This window comes from Amblyomma americanum, unplaced genomic scaffold (assembly GCF_052857255.1).
Source record: "Amblyomma americanum isolate KBUSLIRL-KWMA unplaced genomic scaffold, ASM5285725v1 scaffold_52, whole genome shotgun sequence".
NCBI lineage: Eukaryota > Metazoa > Arthropoda > Arachnida > Ixodida > Ixodidae > Amblyomma > Amblyomma americanum.
In genome coordinates, this window is record NW_027526524.1 from 16,885 (window position 1) to 39,924 (window position 23,040).

At 47.2% G+C, this 23,040-nt stretch overlaps 1 protein-coding gene across 11 annotated transcripts in view; it reads right to left on the reverse strand.

The window, feature by feature from the left end:
* Positions 1 to 366: 366 nt before the first annotated feature.
* The window catches only part of LOC144112092 (uncharacterized), a 179,791-nt gene continuing 157,117 nt past the window's right edge, over positions 367 to 23,040 (reverse strand). For 10 of the 11 annotated variants that reach the window (XM_077645172.1, XM_077645164.1, XM_077645165.1 and 7 more), the window contains one exon: positions 367 to 830. In XM_077645172.1, the coding sequence (XP_077501298.1) occupies positions 413 to 830 (418 nt within the window). In that variant the 3' untranslated portion in view covers positions 367 to 412. Of the gene's footprint in view, positions 831 to 10,056; positions 10,146 to 23,040 lie in introns of all 11 variants that reach the window. The other variant, XM_077645170.1, reaches the window with a different exon arrangement.

A 23,040-nucleotide genomic window follows, 5' to 3' on the forward strand; every position in this document is an offset into this window, starting at 1 on the left:
GCTATACCCCCTCCCCCCCCCCCCCCCTTCTCTCATTCCCCTCGTTCGTTTGCTGTGATTCTGCATATATAAGGCACCTTCACACATATAAACTCAGTTGACAGTTTGCGCTCTTTCCGTCTTCTTGGCCTTTTCCTGTGTTTGTCTCTTTCGAATGCACAACGTGGTTCTTCAAAGCAATGCACCAACTAGCCCAACAAGAAGTTCTTCTAAACTGTCCGGAAGATGCTCGCCTGAATTTTCCGAGGACAGGAGCTAAAATCATTTAACGTTTAAAAAAAAAAAAATATGCGTCCATAGAGCCGTTAAACATGCCTTGCAAATATTCGAAGCTGCATGCTCCAACAAGGCTAAGAAGAGACACGGTCGCGCATTCAATGCGTAGTTTTTATTAAATCCGACCGCGGCGCACTCACAGCCACACTATGTTTGCACCGTCCTCCTCTCCCGGCTCCGCCTGCAGAAGCAGCTCCGGTGGCACGCCGTCCTGCACGCCATGCTCGACGCAGAATGCGCGCAGCGCACGCTCGGATGGAAGCGGGTAGTGGGCCGCCAGCATGGTGCGATACGCCTTGGGCGAGCAGCGGTAAATGTCCAGGGCGAAGCGCAGCGTAGGCTCTGTCCAGCGCACAGGAGCATCGCCGGGCAGCTGCACGAGGCGCTCCACCTGGTCGGCCCGCAGGAAGTGGGACAGGCGCTCAGACTGACGAGACAGAGCCGCCTTGACTCGCGCCGCCTGACGCGCCGCCTCGCAAATGTCGCGCCGCAGGTCTGCGCTCTGCTGCTTCAACGTCGTCACCTCCCGTCGCAGCTCGTCATAGGTGGGAGGCCTGCGCACAGCAGAAAACGACACACTGATGACAGGGACTGCAAAAAAAAAAAAAACTGACAGGCGATTATATAATTTAATGCAGCAAATTTGAGTTTGCAGATTCGCTCTTGCGTGTTTTCGCTTTGAGATGAGATGCTTACCGTTGACACCAACCGACTGGAGTGAGTGAAAAACTATATTGCCCTGGGTTATAGCCTTTGGCTGCTGCAATCAGGCTTGCCCAGTCGACCAGTCTTCGCCGGCAGTCCAATTAAAGAGCGGTTTCTCATTGAGGGGGAGGGGTGGCAAGTTCGGGGCATTGCCACGCAGGTGTCCTCCGCAGGGGAAGATTTTAAGCTGGTGCCATTTGACGGCTTCTTAGCTTCGCAGGTGGTGGAGGGAGTGGTTCCATGTCTGAGTGGGAAACTTTCTGACCTGTCTTGGAAGTTGCTGATGCCCGCCTCGCGCACCGTAGTTTGAAGTGCTCTTGCGCAGACATATTTTCCGGTTTAAAATCCCTGGACCCAGATCTGAAACTCCGGCTTCCATTCGGCCTACCACGACATGAAGCAACTTTGTAGTGTCGCCATTGGCTTGGCGTACCTTTCACAAACTATTACTCCTTAATCAGCATGGCTCAGAGCCCTACATGTGCCATCTGCGGGTGTGACGAGACTATAGCCCACATTCGTTGTGAATGCCCTGCCTACAGTGCCGAAAGGCAGTCTCTCTGCCGTGCGCTGGAGAGTCTATAGATCCACGCCCACTGACAGAAATGAAAATTTTCAGTAACGTAAAAAGTTTTGCCAGTTGGTAACGATCCATCTAGAACGGCGCACAAAAAACATGAAAAACACAGAGAGGACAGGACGGGCAAGAGCGCACTATGTTTCACACATAGCAGCCAACGCTACGGAGGCTACAGAAGTAGTGTGTCCGCAAAACGTATTACTCCGCCGCGTATCATTCGCTCTTTTTGAAACTCCGGTGAGTCTTTGGATGTAAACAAAGAGCGGTATAAAACGACGTTGTAGCTTTGAAAATCATGCAGAAGCTGTTAGGTACCCAGTGTTCAGGTCTTCTGGCTGCAATGTTCACTGAATGTGAACTTTTTGGACGCGGATTGAGTAGGAGCGATTTGCCCTGCCAACCACGTATCATACTGCTGCATGTAATTCTTACTTCTCGAAGTCTTGATAAGTCGGAGGGCAAAAATGTGGCAAGTGGTAAAACGAAGTCAGAGATTGCCATTCACAGCACTTAAGATCCTTCGCAACAAAATTTTTTTTTTCAGAATGCTGCAGGCCACTGCTTGGCCCAAGCAGGAATGAATTTACTTGCTACATAACCAAAAGAATAAACCAAAAGAATAAAATTATACAATATTAGCAGCAGACGGATACAAAACATACATATAAACAATATTAGCAGGTAAGTAGACGATGTAATGCATCAAGAAAAGAAAAATTTTGTGAGGAAACAGAGATCACGGTAACGAATTAAAATTTTGCACTGTTCTAGGAAAAAACTATTTAAAACTGTTTTGGCGAAAAGGGGAGCAAATGAATGCTCATGAATGCTCCAAGTCCTTCTCACTAGAGGACGCTTAATGCATTCTGGAAGCTTGAATTTATTTTTCCTGTTAAACTATAAACAAGAATATCAATCTATTAATCATTCTGCGGGTTTCTAGTGTATGAATGTTATTTGAGATCATTAACTGCGAGGGAGTCTTCCCTTTTGTATTTTCCATATATAAACCTAACTGCTTTCCAGTTGACTTGTCCAAGGATCATGTCTTTTTTCGTGTATGGGTCCCTCACTACTCAAGCTATTCAAGTAAAGACCTCACACAAGTTCCGTAAATCAATTTTTTTATGTGCGCTGGGGCAGTTTTTAGCTTTCTTCGTAAAACAATAGCTTTTGTAATGCAGCTGTAGAAATATCAGTAATATTGTTAATTAGAAATATGCTTGCGTTCACTTTGGCTCTAGAGCGAACTACTTTTTGGGCGCGGACTTCGCCGGCACGAACTGGCGCACTAACTTTGGCAGCGTTGCCTGCCATGTATGAAACAGAGTCTAGCAACTGATGCGTGATCGAAGAAATACCTCTCACATAAATGTTTTGAACATAATTACCGCAGGTAACGACTTGTGAGTCAGTTCTACATCAGTGTTATTGCTGGAAAAAGAACGAAAGTTCCTTGGTATCTGATAGCTGAAGTGGTGGCGCTTTCATGCAGTTTTTGCCTTATTTTCGAAAACAAGTTTTTGCAGGGTAACAATGGCAGCTCACCCAGAGAAAATTTCCGCAAGAAGGTGCAGGAAGAAAACTACAAAAAAAGAAATTTAGCACCAGGATCAGGTACATAAACATGCAAGGCAGTAGGAAGAGAGTGAAGTGGTTAGAAACAGAAGAGCAGTTAAAGACGAAGAAGTAGGTGCATATGTGAGACACATCTCAGGGATCTAGAAGATCCAACGTTCTGGGAAGGCAGCAAGAGAGCAAAAATGGAGAGGAAGGGAGAAGTAGGTATGCTGGTACATGAAGGAACAAATTAGTTTAGTTTAAGGAAGTTTAACATCCCAAAGCAACTCAGGCTATGAGGAACCTTGTAGTGAAGATCTCTGGAAATTTCGACCACCTGAGGTTCTTTAACGTGCACTGACATCGCACTGTACACAGGCCACTAGAATTTCGCCCCCATCGAAATTCGACCGCCGTGGCCAGGATCGAACCCACGTCCTTCGAGTCAGCAGCCGAGCGCCATAACCACTGAGCTACCGCGGCGGCATAAGGAACAAATTGGCAAAGAATAAATTCTACTTGCAAAGAACATGTCTGGGTATCAGGTACAATTGCCGGTAAAAGGACATGGCTGGGAGTGGTTTATTTAGGGACAGGGGACAAATGCAAGCCGTCCTTTCCTTTTGATACTGAAGCAATCAAACATCGCAGAAATGCCGCCTAGACATCAGTAGGACTTGGCAGAGTAGTGTTGAACTCAAACGGCCTTACATGTGTTCTCCACGTATTAGTATTGTTCTTAAACTATTTTATTAATCTGTTCCGTGTTCATTTTGCTCACTTCTTTTTATCCTGCCTCCGTTGTTCTATAGTTTTGTATGAATTGTGCTTTGTTTATTTTTCTTGTTAACAACTGCCCTTCCCCTCTGAAATGTACTTTGTACCTTGAGGGTATCACAAATAAATAAATAAATATGTAATGCCTATCAGAAGAAATACCTTGTCCCTCGCATTTATGTTCTCTACTACATTCTCTAGTTACCAACACCTGAGCCAAATAATACTTCTGAAGGCAGCAGAGGCCCCACAACCACGTATGAAAGTTGGGGAGTCCTTTCCGTCGACTTCACGTTCATGCCTTCCTCCGTCGCACGTTGCTGCGTAATTCTGTTCAGAAATGTCTGTTGGTTAGATTCTTTCAGGCGTCACGCAGCTACCATAGCCGCAGCCAGTCAGCCACTCCGGCAGATCAAAAAAGACGAAACGGGCAACTGTCTCACATACATGTGAGCTAAGTCCAATCCTCCTGTGCAAAAAGGCCGGAAAAAATTTGCACATCGCATCGGTGTGAAAGTGGAGAGCCAAATAAAAGTCGCAAATATTCTACGAAAATGTTGGATATAATGCCTAGCACAGTGCAAGACCTGGAGTACATAATAAATTTTTGTTCCAGAAAGGTGTTGCGGGCCTGAGCACGACCAAACATCGAAAGGCGATGTGGGACAAAGCTCTGAACGTAAAACTCGATGGCCGGAACTCGCTCCTTCCTGTAATGTGCACTTGACTGTAATAATCCAGGCCGGGAACATTTCCCGGTCACGAGTGAAAGACAACATGCCAGTCGAGGGCATACCACGCACTGACTAGCCCAGTCATGCGTGCCTTTTTATTGACCGACGTGGTGACGCCCTCCAGTGATCAATAATGTCCCATCCCTCCCACCCTAAGTTAATAAAAAAAACCCGAACAATTATAAGGTGATTAAGTGTAACAATGGCAGCACTTGAGTTATGGGGAGTAGCGCTGTACAGGCCAACAAACCCTAGTGCCCCGTCGGGGAAGTGTGGTGACAGGTGTTTGACAAGGGGACGTTGTACCTTCTGCAGCCCTTGGCTGCCTTGGTTCCTCAGTTGATACCCCTGGACAGGAGACTTCAGAACTCTGATCTCTGGATATGTCGGGACTTGGCCCAGGAACGTCAGGGTCTGTGACTGTGCTGGACGGTGGGTTACGCTCAACCTGGGGTAGCGGGTTTGCCTGTCGGAGATGATCATGATGGCGTGTCCAACGTCGTCCATCTGCCAGTTGGAGGTCCTATGAAAATGCTCCCTGGGCTGTGACTACAGCCGGCACCCATGCAGGCCCTGGCCGAAAGTTTCTGGCGAATACCTGATCCCCAGGCAGTCCCTGAATCCGAGGTTTCGTTCGCTGGACGCATCTGATCTTCTGCTTGAGCTGTTTTTGCTGTACGGTGGTCCTTAGATCCGGTCGGAGCAGGGCCATTGCAGTCTTCATTTTTCGTCCCAGCAGTAGCTCTGCGGGACTGCACCCCGTGACTTCATGTGGTGTCAATCGATAAGTCAGCAAAAAGCGTGCAATTTGTGCCCGAAGGTCCCCAGGGCCAGCCTTCTGCAACTTCCGCTTTACGGTCTGAACGACACGTCCTGCAGTGCCATTAGACGCTGGATGGTACGGCGGTACCAGCATCTGTATCACCCCATTCTTCAAGAATGTTGCACACACGTCACTAATAAACGCTGGACCATTGTTGGACACCACAATGTCGGGTAACCCCTGGTTCGCGAACATGACTCAAGCATGCAATGATGGCTTCTGCAGATGGCGAAGAAACTGGGAACACTTCAATCCATTTAGAAAATGCATCCACTGCAATGAAAAAATAAGTGTTCCAGTATGGCCCAGCATAGTCCACATGAAGTCTTGACCAGGGTCTGTCCGGGAACGGCCAGGGCATGAAGCTCGCTGCTGCTCCTGGCAAGTTGGGCAACCCTGGATGGCAGCAACGATATCGTCATCTATTGCAGACCACCATACATGGCTCCGTGCTACAGCTTTCATTTTGGATATCCCTGGATGGCCCTCATGAAGCAGCCTCAAGACGTCGCCCTGGAGTGACGCAGGGACCAACACATGGTTGCCCCAGAGCATGCAGTTCGCTTGCACACTCATCTCGGAGAACCGTGTTTCATACGGTTTCCCCTCAGGCCCCATGTCCAGCTGGCGGCCAGTCCACAAGGTTTCCCTCACTCGCGAAACCAGTGGATCTCGGGCAGTGGCGTCAGCAACAGCAGCTGACGACAGCGTTCGTGGGTATACTCCCGCCAGCATGAAGACGTCAGCAGGGCAGTTGACAGAAAACTCTGTTGTGGGAAGTGGCAGGCGACTCAGTCCGTCCGCATGTGCTATGTGGCTACCAGACCTATAGCTTAGTTTATATCGGTACCCAGACAACAGCACGGCCCGTCGTAGCACCCTGGGAGAGCAGGACTCTGGGACTGGTCTGTCTGCTGCGAGCAAACCTAGTAGTGGCTTGCGGTCAGTGATGGCTTCGAATGGACGACCCCACAAGTAGTCTGAACTTTGTGACCCCAAACACGAGCGCTAATGCTTCCTTGTCCAACTGTCTGTAGTTCTTTTCTGCAGCCGCCAGACTTCGAGATGCAAAAGCAATGGGACGCTCTTCCCCCGACGTCTCGCGCTGTGCCAAGGCTGCCCCCAGCCCGTAAGGTGAGGAATCTGTAATCAGGACAGTCGGCCTTGCAGGGTCAAAATGCGCTAAAACTCTAGCGGACGTAAGCAGCTCTTTGCTTTTCTGGAAAGCTTGCTCCTCTTCAGACGTCCAGCACCACTGGGTCCCTGCCCCCAACAAGCGGTTCAGGCAGTGCAACACAATAGACAGGTTTGGCATGAACCGTCTATAGAAGTTGATCAGGCCCAAGTAGCTCTGTAGCTCCTTCACATTCCGAGGCACTGGTGCTGCCAGCACGGCTTCGGTCTTGGTTGGGTTCGGTTGGAGACCGGCTGCACTGATGACGTGCCCTAGATACTCCACCTTAGGTACCAGGAACTCGTATTTAGAAAGCTTCAGCCGCAGCTCGGCTCTCCTCAGTCGCTAAATGACTTGGCACACATTAGCCCAACGGTCGCTGTCGTTGGCGCCTGTCACCAATATATCGTCAAAGTATACCGTGACATTGTCAAGATTGTGCAGAAGGTTCTCCATCTCGCGTTGAAATAAAGCCAGACCTGACGACACCCCAAACGGAAGTCGGGTGAACTGGTACAAGCCCTTCGTGGTGTTGATGGTGACAAATTTTTGAGAGTCTTCGTGCAGCTTAACCTGCTGGTATGCATCTCTCAGGCCGAGCTTTGTAAACTTAGCACCCCCCGTTAGCCTTGCAAACAGCTCCTCGATACGAGGGATTGGGTATGACTCCAGCACCGTCGCTGGGTTGACTGTCATCTTAAAGTCGCCACACAGGCGAACGCGGCCATCCCGCTTTACTACGGGAACGATGGGCGCGGCCCATTTGGATGTCTTTACAGGGCGGATGACTCCCTCACGCTCCATCCTCTCCAACTCCTCGGCAACTCTGCCTCATAGCGCGAACGAGACGACCCGCGGGTTAAAAAATCTTGGCTTAGCACCCTCTTGCACGGTAATTTGGGCAGTCACACCGTAAAGGGCGCCCTGTCCCTTCGAGAATACCTCATGGAATCGACTCACCACTTCTTCCACGGACGTCACCGCATTGACTGTTTCTGGCTTGTCGATTCCGAGCTGAAATTCTTTCATCAAACTTGTTCCAAACAGCGTTGGGCACGGGCCGTTCACGACGAACAAAGGCAGCACACATTCGCTCTCACCGAGCTTCACGGTTGCCACGAACTTGCCTACCACCGGCTTCGTGTCGCCGGAAAATCCTCTAAGCTGTACCTCCGATGTCTCCAGTCTCGCCGAGGGAAACAGCTGCAAAAACTTCCTCTCGCTGATAGTTGACACACTGGCGTCGGTGTCAAGCTTCATGTCCAACGTCACCCCATTGATGGAAACTTCAACACACATTGGCTCTGGCCCGGCCACTTGAAGCGTCCATAGGTCGTACGCTCCCTCCTTCTCCGGCCTGTATTTCGTCGCCACCAGCTCGTCGTCCAAGTTGTAGACAGGTTTCGGTCCATTCCGGAACCTCGCTTTTGCAGTCTGTGACGTACTTGACCGGCATACTCTGGCCAGATGACCTCTCTGCTCGCACTTGAAGGAAACGCTGCTCATGTGACGGCATTGGGGTGCCCGATGATTCCCCCAGAGCAGAAACGAGACCCACATGCCTGCTGCTTGGTTTTCGCAACATTCGCAGACTCCTCGGATTGTACTGGCGTCGCTTGGGGTAGCTGAGTACATAATGCATGGGAATCTTTCCGTGCAGCCTCCATGGCAATGACGGTATTCTTTGCGGTTTCGAACTCCATATCTGCCGTTTCCAGCAGCCCAGTCTGCATTGTGACATCGTTGATGCCGTTCACGATTTGGTCCCGCAGCATTCGCCCTCGAAACGATGCGAACTTGCAGTCATCGGCAAGCTTTTTTTATTGATGCGATAAAGTCGCTAACTGACTCTCCGTCCCGCCGGTGTCGAGAAAAAAAACTTGAAACTGGCCACAACCTCCACCTCTGGCAAGTAGTGCTTATTCAGAGCGTCGAAAATTGCAGCCAAGGCGGTGTCGGCAGGCTTCGTACGGGCTACAGCAGCGAGTACGTTTCTGATCCACAGCACATCAGAAACACAGCAGTTTTCTTCGCTTCAGCGATGTCGTTCGCTGCGAAGTACAGTTCCACCCGTTCACGATACTTGGTCCAATCCGACGTACCCATGTCGAATGGTTCCAGCTTCCCGACAACAGACATGGCCTATACAGGGGGGCGGATAACGCAGACGTGACCATGGTTTATCGCTCGTCACCAGTTGTGATAACCCGGGCCGGGAATATTTCCTGGCCACGAGTGAACGACAACTTGCCAGTCGAGGGCATACCACGCACTGACTAGCCCAGTCATGCGTGCCTTTTTATTGACCGATGCGGCGCCACCGTCAACATGCCAGTCGAGGGCACACCATGCACTGACTAGCCCAGTCATACGTGCCTTTTTATTGACCGATGAGGCGCCACGGTGGCGCCACGTCGGTCAATAAAAAGGCATGCATGACTGGGCTAGTCAGTGCGTGGTATGCCCTCGACTGGCGTGTTGTCTTTCATTCGTGGCCGGGAAATGTTCCCAGCCCGGATTATCACAACTGGCATCCCTCGACTGGCGTGTTGTCTACCACTCGTGGCCGGGAAATGTTCCCAGCTCGGAATATCACAACACACCAGTCGAGGGCATGCCATGCACTGACTAGCCCAGTCATGCGTGCCTTTTTATTGGCCGATGCGGTGGCACCCTCCAGTGATCAATAACGTCACATCGACTTAAATGAATGCAGTCGAACACCAAGATATTTGGGTGGGCACACACGACCATTCTATTCCGGCATAACGAAATGGCGTTGAGCCCCAAGAAGTAGTAATGGTTCAGCGCTTGTGACGTCGTCCTCTGTGTTTCTTCTGTCCCTGTGCTTTAACGCGCTGTCAACAAGAATGGATCATTACCAACTAGCCCGGCAATTTGTCCTATTCAAGTTCATTTCTAGTTCAGCGGGCTCTTTTTCCTCGTCACTCACCGAGCCCTGCCATTTAGTACCCATTATTGCTGCAGCGACTTGCAGAGCGAGAATGTTCAGTTTCTGCATTCGCCGCAAAATATTGCCCCCAGATCTGCTGGTGATGTTTGGAGGCTTCCGGCCCACTGCTGGCCATGCCGCCCGCCTTTGCAAGATCGCTCGTTCGGAATGGAGACATCAAGCTCGTCTGCACCGGGAACACCTACGACTGCTCACGCTGTACACCTCGCCGTCACCCAACTCTACCAGGAAGTGGCGTGAAACTTCTATCATTGCCGACCGGACCACTGAATTCCTGTGGCAACAAGTCCTACCGAGTCTGCATGCACTTGTGCCTTCTAGGAAGAACTGCGCCGTGAACCAGGTGCACCTAGTTGAAGGTGTCACGTCAATCCCGGAGGATGTTCAGCGATTCCTTGGTCATGGGCCAAAGTTCGCTGTGCAACCTAAGAGGACAGCGCCAGAACTGCTCACCTTGGTCAGGCAAGTCTCCAGGCTTGCCCCCTCGGGGGAAGCAGATAGATGTATCGCGGACGGCGTTGACGTGTTGATGCGAAGCAAGTCTGAAGGAAAGAAGTTTCCAATAAAAAAAACAATTTCGCATTTAAGTGATAACCATTATCTCTGCTAACTGCTGACAAGGAGGGGGGGTTTGTGATTCTACCTGAACAATTGTACCTGTCCAAGGCCGCCGAAGCAATTCAGTCAGCGTTTAAAAATAGCCCGGTCACTTTAGCAACCAAGCAAAGAAATGTAGCTAAAAAACTTTGCCAAAGATTGAATCTCGAAAAGCTGGCTCATTCAATAGAAGGTAACAATAACACTTGCTTGCAAATGTTCTTCACCGCCAAAACACACAAGGTAGGGTGCCCTCTGCGTGTTATTGTTTCGGAGAAAAATACCTGGCAGAAAAATGTAGCTAAGTACTTGCAAGATAACCTGAAATTGCTTTCTATTTATGATCCCTTTCTGGTGAAGAACACGGAACAAGTCATTGGGTTTTTGAATGCGAATAGAGGTAAAGTCTTTCGCGGATTTTCTATAGACGTCAAGGATTTGTTTTATTCTATCCCTCAAAATGACCTCATGAAATGCGTTCGCGAAGCTATCGACAATCACGGCGCCATAACTTTCCAGAATGAGTGTGGTGTTTCGGTGGATGGGTTCTTGGAATTGCTCTTTGTATACCTAAAATCAACTGTTACTGAATGGAATGGGTCACGTTTCATTCAAAAGCAAGGAATCTGTATAGGATCATGCATTGCCCCCATGCTTAGCGATCTTTTTCTTGCCATGCATGACAGAGCTCTCAGGAACCAATTTGAGCATTCAAGCTTTCAAAAAAAAAAAAAAAATTTACGCTTCGTCGATGATTTCTTAGTCCTTTTAGACTGCGACAACGAAGCTTTTATTCAGGAAGTGCCTCAAATTTTTAGTGTTTTTAAGGGTACTGTAGCTCCACTCGAACTAACACACGAATTGCCGGACAATGATTCCTTGCGCTTCCTGGAGCTAAGGATTTTCTTCACGCCCAATCACGTGTGCTGGGCATTTGAACCGAGGGGCAAAAAGGCCATCCTACCTTATGACTCCGCTCACTCAAAGCTGGTGAAAAGAGGTATTATCCAGTCTTCCCTTCTTAATTCCTTGAACAAGTCATGTGAGCACAAACTTCAGGAAAGCTTCACAAACCAGATAAGCAGGCTCACGCACTCAGGGTACCCGCCACAACTGCTTAGTTCTGTTGCAGAAAAAGTTCTGAAAATTATCAAGCGCGAGAATAGGAGGGCTCCGGCTGAAGTGCGCAAGCAATATAAAAAGGTTGCTGTTATCCCCTACATGCACCAAATTTCACACAACCTTAAAAAAATTGGAAGCAAAGCAGGAGTGGACGTCGTTTTTTCTGCCCCTCAGCGCCTTTCGCAGCTCTGTAGGATTGTAAATGAAAAAGAGAAAAGAAAAAGAGGCTGCACCATTCGGCACAGAGATCCCTCTACGGCATGCGCGGAAGGCGTCGTTTACTCAATTCCTTTGTCCTGTCGCAAGGTATACATCGGCCAAACAGGCCGATGTATCAATGATAGGCTGAGGGAACACAAGAACGATTTATCTGGTACTTCACTCAGGAATCTGCCCGTCCACTGCCGAAACTGTGACCCACAAAATCCATGCCATCCTTTGTTCGAAAAAGCCACTGTGATAAAAAAGCACAGGAACAAGTTGACACGTGAAATAGTGGAAGCAACCGAGATTGCTAGGCACGAGGGTGAATGTGTAAGTGCACCCTCGGTTTCATTGTCGAAAAAAGAGTTAATATTTCTATCGGGGCCTGTTTGAAGTAGTAATGGTTCAGCGCCTGTGACGTCGTCCTCTGTGTTTCTTCTGTCCCTGTGCTTTAACGCGCTGTCAACAAGAAAGGCCCAAGCGTCATCTGAGTGCCAGAGATGATGCCGAATTGATCTATTGTAGATACAGTGTGTCAATGCTGCGCTTGTATGCAGAAAAAAGATAGGCAGAATATGCAAGCACTTTGACTTCATTGCCCAAAACAGAGAAGCAATGGATATTGCTGTTACATAAGACACTCAAACAAAGCGGCTCCACATAAAGGGCAAAAAAAAAGCAGCGGAGACATCGGAAAGCTTTGCCTCACAGACGAGCGGATAGGTGCGGGCTCGGACAAATGACCATTAACAAATAAGTGAGTCGAACAATTGCTGTAGCAAAGTTGCACCCTTTTAAATACAGTAGCCCCAACATTTACTTGCTCTAGAAGAAAAAAGAGGAAATAATGGTGAACGTGGTAAAACGCCTTCGCAAGATTGATCTGAAGCAAAGCAAGCTGATCATGACAGCAGGAGATACCTAGAATTGTATGCGCAATGTGTACGTTACTTTGAATTGAGCGGCGTCTCAAACCACTCGTCTGGTGAGGACCAATGAGAACCGACATTGCGAACTATAGGCGATTAGAGAAAACTTTAGCAAAAATTTTCTAATTCACATTTGCCAGCATGATGGGCCTACAGCCCTCCACTGAGCGCAGTTTTTCTTCTTCAGCACTTTTCGGAATTAAGGCTGTATGGCTTCTTGTGAAAGACTGTGGATGGGCCTCTACAACCAAACTCATGGTAAGACCTGCAGCAGGATAGGAGCTAGAAGAGATTTAAATGCTTAGTAAAATTCACTCAAAATCCCATCAGGACCAGGCATTTTCGAGAGAGGGAACTGTCAACTGCTTGTTCTACCTCCTGATGCGTGAAAGAGCCGCTAATAATAAAGGCGTCACCAGAGATGTGAAATGCGCGATAATGTCCGAATTTTGTCTACCTAAAGAATGTCGTGTAGTAATCCACGACGATGGACATTGCTTCGTTAGTACCTGCCACTAGGGTCCTATTGGACCTCATTGCCCGAATCTGCTTTGCAATCGCATGACGGCGCTCATCAAGCAAGGCTTGTCGTGTCGGGCGTTCACGATTCAAAGCACGCTTGGCACGATATCGAACTAGGGCACCCCTGTAGCGTTCCGCATCAGGCCTTTGTAACTCACTTTTAACACTAGCAATTTCATCCAAATATGAGCAAAGTGCTTCACATTCCAATTCATGCAGGTTGCACAAGTTCTTGCTAAGGGCGTGCTCCTCATGTTTCTTGCGAAATGACTAACAGAGCCAATTTCAATAGCTACCGCACGTACCTCCTGCATGAACATTTCCCATGCGGCAAACAAGGGTAGGCTGCCAGAAAAACAGTATTGCTGCTGTGATTGCACACAAACACTAAGATCTTTGGTCATTCACAAGTGATGAATTTAACTTCCAATGCGCCCACTGTGGCCTAAATTGTGACCGGTCCTTGCCTCCAAGCCGAGCAAGCACTATACAATGATCAGAAAACGAAGCTGGTATAGTTTCACAAACAAGCCCACATGAGACTAGTGCACAAGATGCATCAATCCGATCCAGGCAAGCGTGAGAGTGCCCTTGATTGCGCGTGAATGATCAAGAAGCATAGCATGAAGCTCCTACATCAATAAGCCCTGCACCTTCTGTAACTGGTGAAAACATCACTCCTCCTGTCCCTGCGGGTATCAGGACCGGCACAATCAATCTGATCACAAACACAAATTAAAATCACCCATCAGCACAACATGCCGGTCACAGCCCAGTAGACTAGCCATACCTTCAAACAGACTGATACGCTGGGCTACATTATTTAAGGCATAAACATATATCAGTCGCCATGGCTTTCCATCAAGTAGAAAATTGCAACATAAGAACCGGCCCTCGGCGTCGGTGTTAAAGGTCAGGCCAGAACAAGGGAGGGTGTTTCGCAGAAGCAGGAAACAACCCGCTGACAAACCGACAGCGTACGTCACAATGACACTAAAATCTACCAGAAAGGGCTGTAGTGCCCTCTTGGTCTCCTCACTCTCAACTTTTGTTTCCTGGACAGCCACAACATCAAGACGCCTGGCACGCAAAAGTCGGCGGAGTTGTATCTTTCTCCGGCAAGACCTAGGCCACGTAAATTAAGCGTTGCGAATACTAACTCTTTGGAGGCCGCCATGATGACTGGACCTAATTCTGTTTACAGTTCCATCCGCTTGTCAGTAGATCGCAAAGCCGCATCTGAACCACCGCCAGGCCTCCTGGAGTGCGGACGACGGCACTTCCCTTTGTGTTCGGATGCTCGACGGCGGTGCTTGCTGCCCGCTGGGTCATCCTCGTCGCTTGATTCAGAGGCACACGATGCACGGTGTTTCCGGAGAGGCTCGTCAGCTAATCCATCAGCCACTGGAACAGGGGCATTATCCGGAAGCTGCTCCTCAGGAATGGCCACAGGAGTTGAAGTGTCCGCAGCGCCACACGTATGGTCTTCAGAAACGATGACTTGTTCTTCACCGGCAGCTGGACACAGTGTCTTATCCGAGGACTGCGCTGCATCATCTTCCACCTTTTTGTCATATGCTGTAGGGGCCTTTCTATTGTCCCCAGCACCTGAAGAGTGACACTGGACGACTTGGCCACAACGGCGGCGGGAAGGTCTCCAGTCACATCAAGTACTTCCGAGGCGTCCATAATGCGTTCTTGCGATGTGTAATATCCCGGTAATATGATTGCAATTTGTTTACTGCGATGCATACAGTGTGAGTTAATAGATAGGTTAATATGGTCTACGTTAAAAATAAACGAATGAAAGCAATCCGCGACCGCATCATTAACTAGGTAGGCACTGCACGCTGTGGATGGATGGATGGAAGGCTGAACCTTTTAAATCGGGCGGTGGTTAACGCCACCTAGCCATGACTCGTGAAATATCACACTTGTCTTGATTTTAGCCACCAATCAGATAACCTTCACTTGGTTATTTCTACCCGCCTAAAATCTAATTTTGCTCCCGTTAAACACCAATGCTTTGAATAAATCAGCCCTGCTGCTTTCCACATTAGGGTGAAGCCCTTAACAGAAATGCATCAAGTGTTCAGCAGTTTCCTCTCCACACGCAGCGCATAACTTGTCTATCTCGTCGTACCTGACTCGATAAGTCTTAGTCCACAATTCGCGACTAAACTCAACTTCAGGGGGCATTGCTAAGTCTGGCAACATGGCATGAGTAGAGGTCCACGCATAGCTCGTTGCTTATGAATGTATGTGCATTGCCTGCTTGTGACAAAATTTTCGCTGTTTTGTGCGAGGCTAATTGCGTCTTTGACACTAAGCACTTATTTTTGACATTATCTGAGGGTACCAGAGACTATCAGACCGAATTTGGGGCAACGGTGTGGCTGTCGATACTCGCAAAATAGCTCTAACAGACGAATGTCTTTGTGGAACCTGCCATGGAGAAGGCGAAGTGTTCCTTTGTCGCTGGTGTCAATGAAAACGGAAACGTGCTGGCACCGTGTTGATCAATTACAAGTAAGGACCTTGGCATCTTTACCATTATTTTGCGGGGTGGCAACGCCGTGCTCGCCAGAGGTGACTCCGGCCATCGTGCTTTTTATCTGCCGCGTGTGTTGCCCTAAATTCTTGGTAGCAGTCAGCAATGGTCATGTCGAGTTGACGGTATGTTGTATTCTCATTTGATAATATGCAGCTGTCTGTGTCAAGAAGGGGCAGCAAAATAAGTTGGGATGTGAGTGTGCAACGCGATCGCACAAAGATAAATATGCTTTCGAAGAGGCTCGGTCTTGTGCATGAGCGTTCACAATGCATTTTCACTGAAGTAGTCAAACAAAAATTTTTCATGATCGATCGTGTCGGTTGCCTCTCTAGGCGGCGTGAGTTTGTCTGTGCTTATGCTAAATCCGAAATGGTAACCCTTCAGAGAAAGTTGAGAAAGCGGAGGAGGCTGAAGTCAAAACCTAGATCATGCACGTGATTGGTGAGACTCACGAAATGTCCCCGTGCTGCACAACTTTCCTTTTTCGTTTGTGTATCCATTACAGCTATTGGATACCATAAACTCATTCCTGAGCGAGGGCCTCGGGAGCTGTCACTTACGCAGGCATTCTGTTCAGATGTCCACCAGTAGACAGGTGTTTACATGCTACTGGAATGATATATGTCGAAATACGTGTCGAGAGATGCTTACTAAAGCAGAACTCAATTGTTTTCATTTGGGCCAGTGGGGGCATGGGCTGTTGTTTTTGTTTTCCTGAAACTTCACACACTGTATATGATGAAATTAAATAATTTTTTCACCGATTTCGTCTGCCAACCCCTTTGCGCACCTGTCAGATTTGTATGCACTTAGAATATTTATTGACCATGAAAACACACAGAATACAAGTCCTGATACTTTGACGAGGCTGTCTTCAACCATAACTTCATTATTATGCAATTTCTGCAAACTCAAGTGCTCCTTCGTTTATAGCTATGTTTTCACTGTTCTGACGGTTTTCTTTTTCCAACAGTGCAGCTGAAAAGGACTGTCAGCCATGCTCAGCTCGCCGCGACAAAGAGCGCAGCGAGCACGAGGAGCGGAGAGCTGACGTGTCAGAAAACCGAGCTGCGAAGGGAGACAGCGCAGCGGAGGTGCTGTCATTCAAGCGTGGAGGTGGCAGCCGTTGGACGTTGGGTTCGTGCTGTCGTGAACCTCCTTTGGATCGCCCACACAAGCCTCCTGCGTTCCTTGCAAGCATGGACGTGGCAGCCGATGGACTGAGGGTCCGTGCAGCCTAAAGGCACCCTTGGATAGCTTGTTTTAAGCCTCTGGCGTCTCGGGCCGCCGTCGAGGGGATCTGGCTACGATTCTCCTGCTGCTCCCAAGTTCTTCGGGCTGTTGACAGGAGACCACCGGCATCTCCCTGTGTTCCTCTCCGGTCCTAATACCACCCGGCTCTCTTTCGCCACTTCCCTTGACGCAACGCCAGACGCCTCCCACTACATGCACCTGTGTCCGCCCTATCCCTCAGTACCTGGTGAATTCTTTCCTTTATTTCTGTAGTGTTGTTCACTTCGCATCAGTTCTTTTCCTTTAAGTTATAAATATGGCTTCATTTTGTTTTTTCTGATCTCTGTTCTCTTGTTCGAACCTGCACGCAATAGTGTTCCCCTTCAGAAAGTCGGGGACGCGTTACCGATTCGATTTGCGGCAATGCGTCAGAGAGCCATCCATTATGCTTAGTAACGAGTTCACTTTGCTAGAATTTTTGTAGGTTCTTCGTTTTCTTGTGTACTCCCTTCGGCACTGGGTGCTATTTTTTCTGACGATGTGCCGTTGTATGCATGGATTCTTGTTCGCAATTTCTGCCTTCGACGCAGACTTTGGTCCGAGTCTGTTTTTGACATTTTTGCACATTTTTCCATGTTTCTTGTTGGTCATCACATATATTTTATATGGTTGCTGGTTGATCGGTTCCGGTTGTTAAAGGTTTTTGCATTCATCACGCCTTTCACCTTTTGCACCTTTCATGCGGCTTTGGTCTTAAATCTTCGTTCTTCACTTTTTTTTCTCCATTTCTTGTTGGTCATCTGGTGTCACTCCTCATGCAGTTGTATCGTTTTCGGTTGTTAAGGGTTTGCTTGGTCATGATCATTTAATTTTTATGCTAATGTGGAGCTGTTATATTTTTCTTGATGTTGTTTGGGTTTTTTCTTCTGGATGGCCATAATAAAATATCTTAGGTGGTTACATATCCTGCTTCATGTATTAGATCTCTTTCAGTGATCTGTTGTACAGCGTGTGTTGGCTTCGTGACTTTGCGAATGCGTGACTGCACGGATGTCATGATGTGTTGGCTTACGAAAAGGCAGGTTTGACGCGAAATAAAATTCAGTTGTAAGTTGGTGCTAGTCCTGTTGTGTATGCTTCTCTTCTGTCCGCGTATTTTGCGCAGTTTCTTTGTGAGTAGATTACTAGCTTGCTTCAGTGTTGTGTTGTGCTGGGTTTTATGGCCCATAGTTGCCGATGTGCCATAAAAGCCACCATTCGCCAAATGCAAGGTTTAATATGTTTGTTTGGCAGGTGGGAGTTAAATATTTTTGAAATACTACAAGTGGTTAAGAAGCTTTGATTCTTACAATTGAATTTTCTCCTAAAAGTAATCTGGGATGGAATGGGATGCGTTCATCAAAAAATTGCGTGAAATGTTTTCTTCATAATTCAGGAGAGCACGTTGTTGGGCGAGTCGGTCGTACATACTTAAAGAAGGGAATTGCGCTAAAAAAGACATGGACGAGAAAAGACAAGGACGGGCGCAATTCCCTTCTTTAAGTATGTTTTCTTCATCTCTAGAAATGCGTACATGAACATAAAATGTGGATTATGGTGATCTTTTTGCATAGCTCACATGTAGATCTTTCTTTTTTTGCAAGAACAAAACTGTGTGTAAGGTGTGCGTGTCCAATACGGAGGTGACATAAAATGACTTCAATGAAACGTTCTTGGCGTGAGCATGACTTGCGTTCTAAGAAGGGTTTTACTAGGTGCACGTTATTATTTACTTCAATATTCCATTTAGCCTGCAATTTATCTTTCAGCTTGCATCTTGCCAACTTCACTCCATCTCTGTAGGGGATGCTTACACTCTTGAGTTCTTTGAGCCAGGCCTGTGCAGAACATACATCTGCTTTCTCATTTCCACTGGTTCCGACGTGGCTCAGTACCCAGCAAAACTTTGTCTTGTCCCTTTCATATGGCTCTTGTAATGTTGTGTATGATATCGCCGATTACTGGCATAACTGCAGTCCTAGGGTGAAGTGCAGTGAGTATGCTTAAAAGAATTAGTATAAAGTATGCTGTTCACAATGTTCTCAGTTATTATTCTTTCTACAGCCACAGACAATGCGCAACACTCGGCTGTGAAAATGGATGCACACTGTGGCAGCCTTATTGTCTTCTCCCATTTGCTTTGTATTACTGCACTTCCAACGTGGTGGGCTGATTTTGAACCGTCTGTATAAAACACAGTGCAGTATTCCCTGTACTTTCCCTTCAGTGCTAAAAATTCTTGTAATATATGCTCATGTGGAGTGTTTTTTCTGAAACCAGGTTAATGTGCAGTCGCATACAGAGGGCAGATAGTGCCAGGGCAGGAGTGGATCATGCTTCCGGGCAATAATAGGCAATGCGAAAATTACACCTAATTTTTGGCATTTCTCTGATGTTTGGGGCTTGCTAGTATACAGCGTTCAAGAGCATTTTGTAACTATAGGATAACAGATATGTTTCGGCAATGAACGGATTTTACAACGTATGAGCAAGTGAGTATTGTTCTTCTGTCTGCAAGTGGTGGTTTCTATGTACAGTTTCTATGTATTAGTTTCTATGTACAAACTGTTTGTGGGTGATGTCCTGTACGCATCAGTTGAAAGATGCAAACCCAAATTGTGTACTGGGTATAGACGTTTCAAGTAAGATGGCCTTGCTGAACCATACACTATGTAATTATAGTCTAAGCAGGATAGTACCACGCAGCGATAAATTCGCAAAAGGCATGCCTTATCAGAACCCCTGAGTTTGCATGGAAGGATTTTCAGTACGTACAGGGATTTGAAAGCTTTCTTTTTCAATGCGTTTCAGCAAGGCAGGAAAGTGAGTTTTTTGTCAAAAGTTATGCCGAAAAATTTGTGTTAATTTTTTATTGGTAATTCAGTTTTGTTCAGGTTAGTGTGGGATCTGTCTGTAAGCCTCGTTTGAGTGAGACAAGGATGGTCACTGTTTTCTGTGGAGAAAAGCGGAAACCATTTCTGTCCCCCCATTTCACCAGTTTATCTATTGTTAACTGTATTTGTCTTTCACATGCTGATATGTTGGAAGATATGCAAGTTATCTGAAGATTGTCTACACAGACTGAGTACATAATGGACCCTGGACCTTGGGATTATTCTCCGAATAGAATTCATCTTTAGAATAAGAAGTGTTGTGCTTAAAATACACCCCTGAGGAACCCCATCGTCTTGAGTGAAATTCCTTGAAAGGATTTAAACAATGCTTACATGGAATTAACGGTTAGACAAAAAGACTTTTAGGCATTTCAACATCCTGCCACGGATGCCAAGCTCAGCAAGGTCTTCAAGAATCCTGAACTTCCAGGTTGTGTCATATGCCTTCTCTAAGTTGAAAAAGACAGCAAAACGGTGTTGTTTGTGTACAAAAGCTTTTTATTATTTACATGAACAGTAAAGGAGAGGTTGGTGCTGCAGAGCGGCTCCAGCTACTCCTTTTCACCAATTCGTAGCAACCACTTGGTCCGATGATGTATAGCTCAACATAACATAAAACAAACACAAACAGTACACAACATATAAAACAAAGTACAAGAGTGAGTAAAAGTAACAATAATGAGAGATCAAAAACACCTTGAATGTTAAGAGAACAGTACACAATACAATATACATAAGAGATATCAATAAACAAGGACAGAACAAGAAATGAGCTTATTTGCAGTACACACAGCAAAAGTAAAGAGCAACGCTATTAAAGCACTCACTCACCAAAAACAAAAAACAAAATACAAAAAGTTTGCAGCAAACACAGCAAAAGCAAATGACAAAGATATTGAAGCACTCACACAGAGAGAAAAGAGCTCTATTCTAGCATTGACTCAAACTTTACTAAGCTAGTACTTCCCAAGGATACCGCTTTCTCAAGGAATACTATCAATACCACAAGTGCTCGCTTTTGCAGTTCACATGTCGACCATGGGCCTAAGAGCTTTCGTAGACTTAAGGGTCTTTTATCAAGAGTGCTCAAGTCTCTCTTCAATCGCGAGCTGAGGTTGTCGTGCACTCAGAAATCCAATAATAGGTGAGCCACATCCACGTTTTCTTGGCCACACGCATACCGTGGGCTGTCTGCGTGGCCAATTCTATGAAGAAAGTGCTTCGTGTAAGCCGCTCCTAAACGCAAGCGGTGAAGGAGCGTTTCTAAACTTCTGCTAATAGATAATGGAATATTAAACTGCAGCAACAGATCGATGAAATGCAGATCAGAACCTGTATGGTTTGGCTCAAATCACTTCATTACGCATGGTCTTCAAGAAACGGCGCAATGCGCCTCTTGATAACAGAAGGCCAAGGGCCGTATTCTGTACCGTTCCCTAAATCGTCTAAATTGCCCTCAATTTTGAGAGTGTCATGTCAAAATGATGACACCGCAAGACGCCAATCGCGGGACCAACCAATTAGCAGCAGGGCTGCGGTGGCTCCACCCCGGAAGTGTTTATTCGCACGACAAGGGACCGTAGGCTAACGTTTTCCTGTAAAAATGCAGTGAATAAAATAAGTATTGTTTTATTTTGCTAAGAAACTGTATTTGAAACAACACCAAGCAAAACAAGAAGTGTTCTCAGTTTTGCAATTAAATTTGCTTTAGCGTAACTTTTATTGCCATGAGGGCGCGCTGGCAGTGGTATCGCGTGAACATGGCAGCCTGCAGGAAAACAGCTGATTCCATGGCTAGTTCCTGTTTTTTTTTGCGTGTCGCCTATAATCAAGGTACTTTGCGGATGTCTTAAGTGCGCGGAAAAATCTATTTGAAGACAGTGAATGCTATGGACCTGCCAAGATCAACTTACAAGGAGTGGTCGGCTCGAAAATCAACGAAGACAACTGTGTTCTCGGTCGGTGCCTACTATGGATGACCGAGTGACGACTCGTTGTGTTTATTTCTCTTTAGAAAATACCAGACGACTGTGAAGCATCACGCAGGAGCAACTGCTGACAGACAGGTACAGCTGCTGATAGCTTGCAATCTCGGTGCAGGAAATAAGAGCCGACATGGGCTACCTCTGTGGCAACAATCACTCTTCTGCCTCGCAACCAGGTGATGCCGACCACATCGGGCTGAGCACTTGATGTTCCGTTGGTGTTTTTGTTAGCTCCGTTCGGTTGATGTTCAGTGTTGTGGTATATTTTTTTTTCGCCTGTGCAAGGTGCAGAAATTGCGATGTTTATGCTCCACTTAGTTTGTTTAGAGAGAAAGGAAGCACTTGATTTGGTAACTTTGCTCTTGTCACCGAGGAGGGAACAAGCTTTTTCCATTAACGTCATTTGCTGATCTTCTAATTGATCCGGGGTCAACCAGGCAAGAGGATGCTTGTATAGCTTGTGTAGAGGCTAATTGCAACTGGGCAGAAAGTTGAGCAAGTTTGTTCACATTCGCTGGTACACAGCGCTTGAATTCTCCACAATGAATATGTGTACAGGCAATCCAATGTACAAGTTTGCGTATGATCCAGGGCAGTGAGGTAGGTAGGACAGGGCAGTAATGTGTAATGTGTCATTGTATTTTGCACAGCAGGCGGAGTGATGCTGGTATTACTGGGTTGGGCGAGGGCAGTGTTTGAAGGGCTTAAAATACAGTCGCCGACCGATTTTTCGGACTCGAAAGGACCCGAAAAATGGTCCGAATAATCGAACAGTCCGAAAAATGCGTGAAGTACAAAAAAATCACTTTATTGAGATGAAATCGGCTTAAAAATGTCACTGATTTTTTCTCTTGCTGACGGTGATTTGCACCTGTATTTGGGCTAAAGTTGTACTTTCACTGTACACACTAGACAGCAAGGTCACGGCGTTTAGTTGAATATATTCTTCCCACGCTTGTTTGACGGACCCAGCGGGGCCATGTTGTCCACAATCCGAGTGAGCACCACACCGCTCGTTAAACACACGCAAAGATAAGGCACTTTTCTTTCAAAGCGGCGGAACCGCCGGACGCAATCACAAAACGGCGAACAGGTGTAACTTCGTGAGGACTGAGCGTCACTCGGTCAGAGAAACCCAAGTGACGAAACGGCAAATGGCGAACATATGAGACCCACCACGGTGGCTCAGTGGTTAGGGCGCTCGGCTACTGATCCGGAGTACCCGGGTTGGAACCCGACCGCAGTGGGCGTGTTTCGATGGAGGCGAAACGCAAAGGCGCCCGTGTGCTGTGTGATGTCAGTGTACGTTAAAGATCTCCAGGTGGTCGAAATTATTCCGGAGCCCTCCATTACGGCAC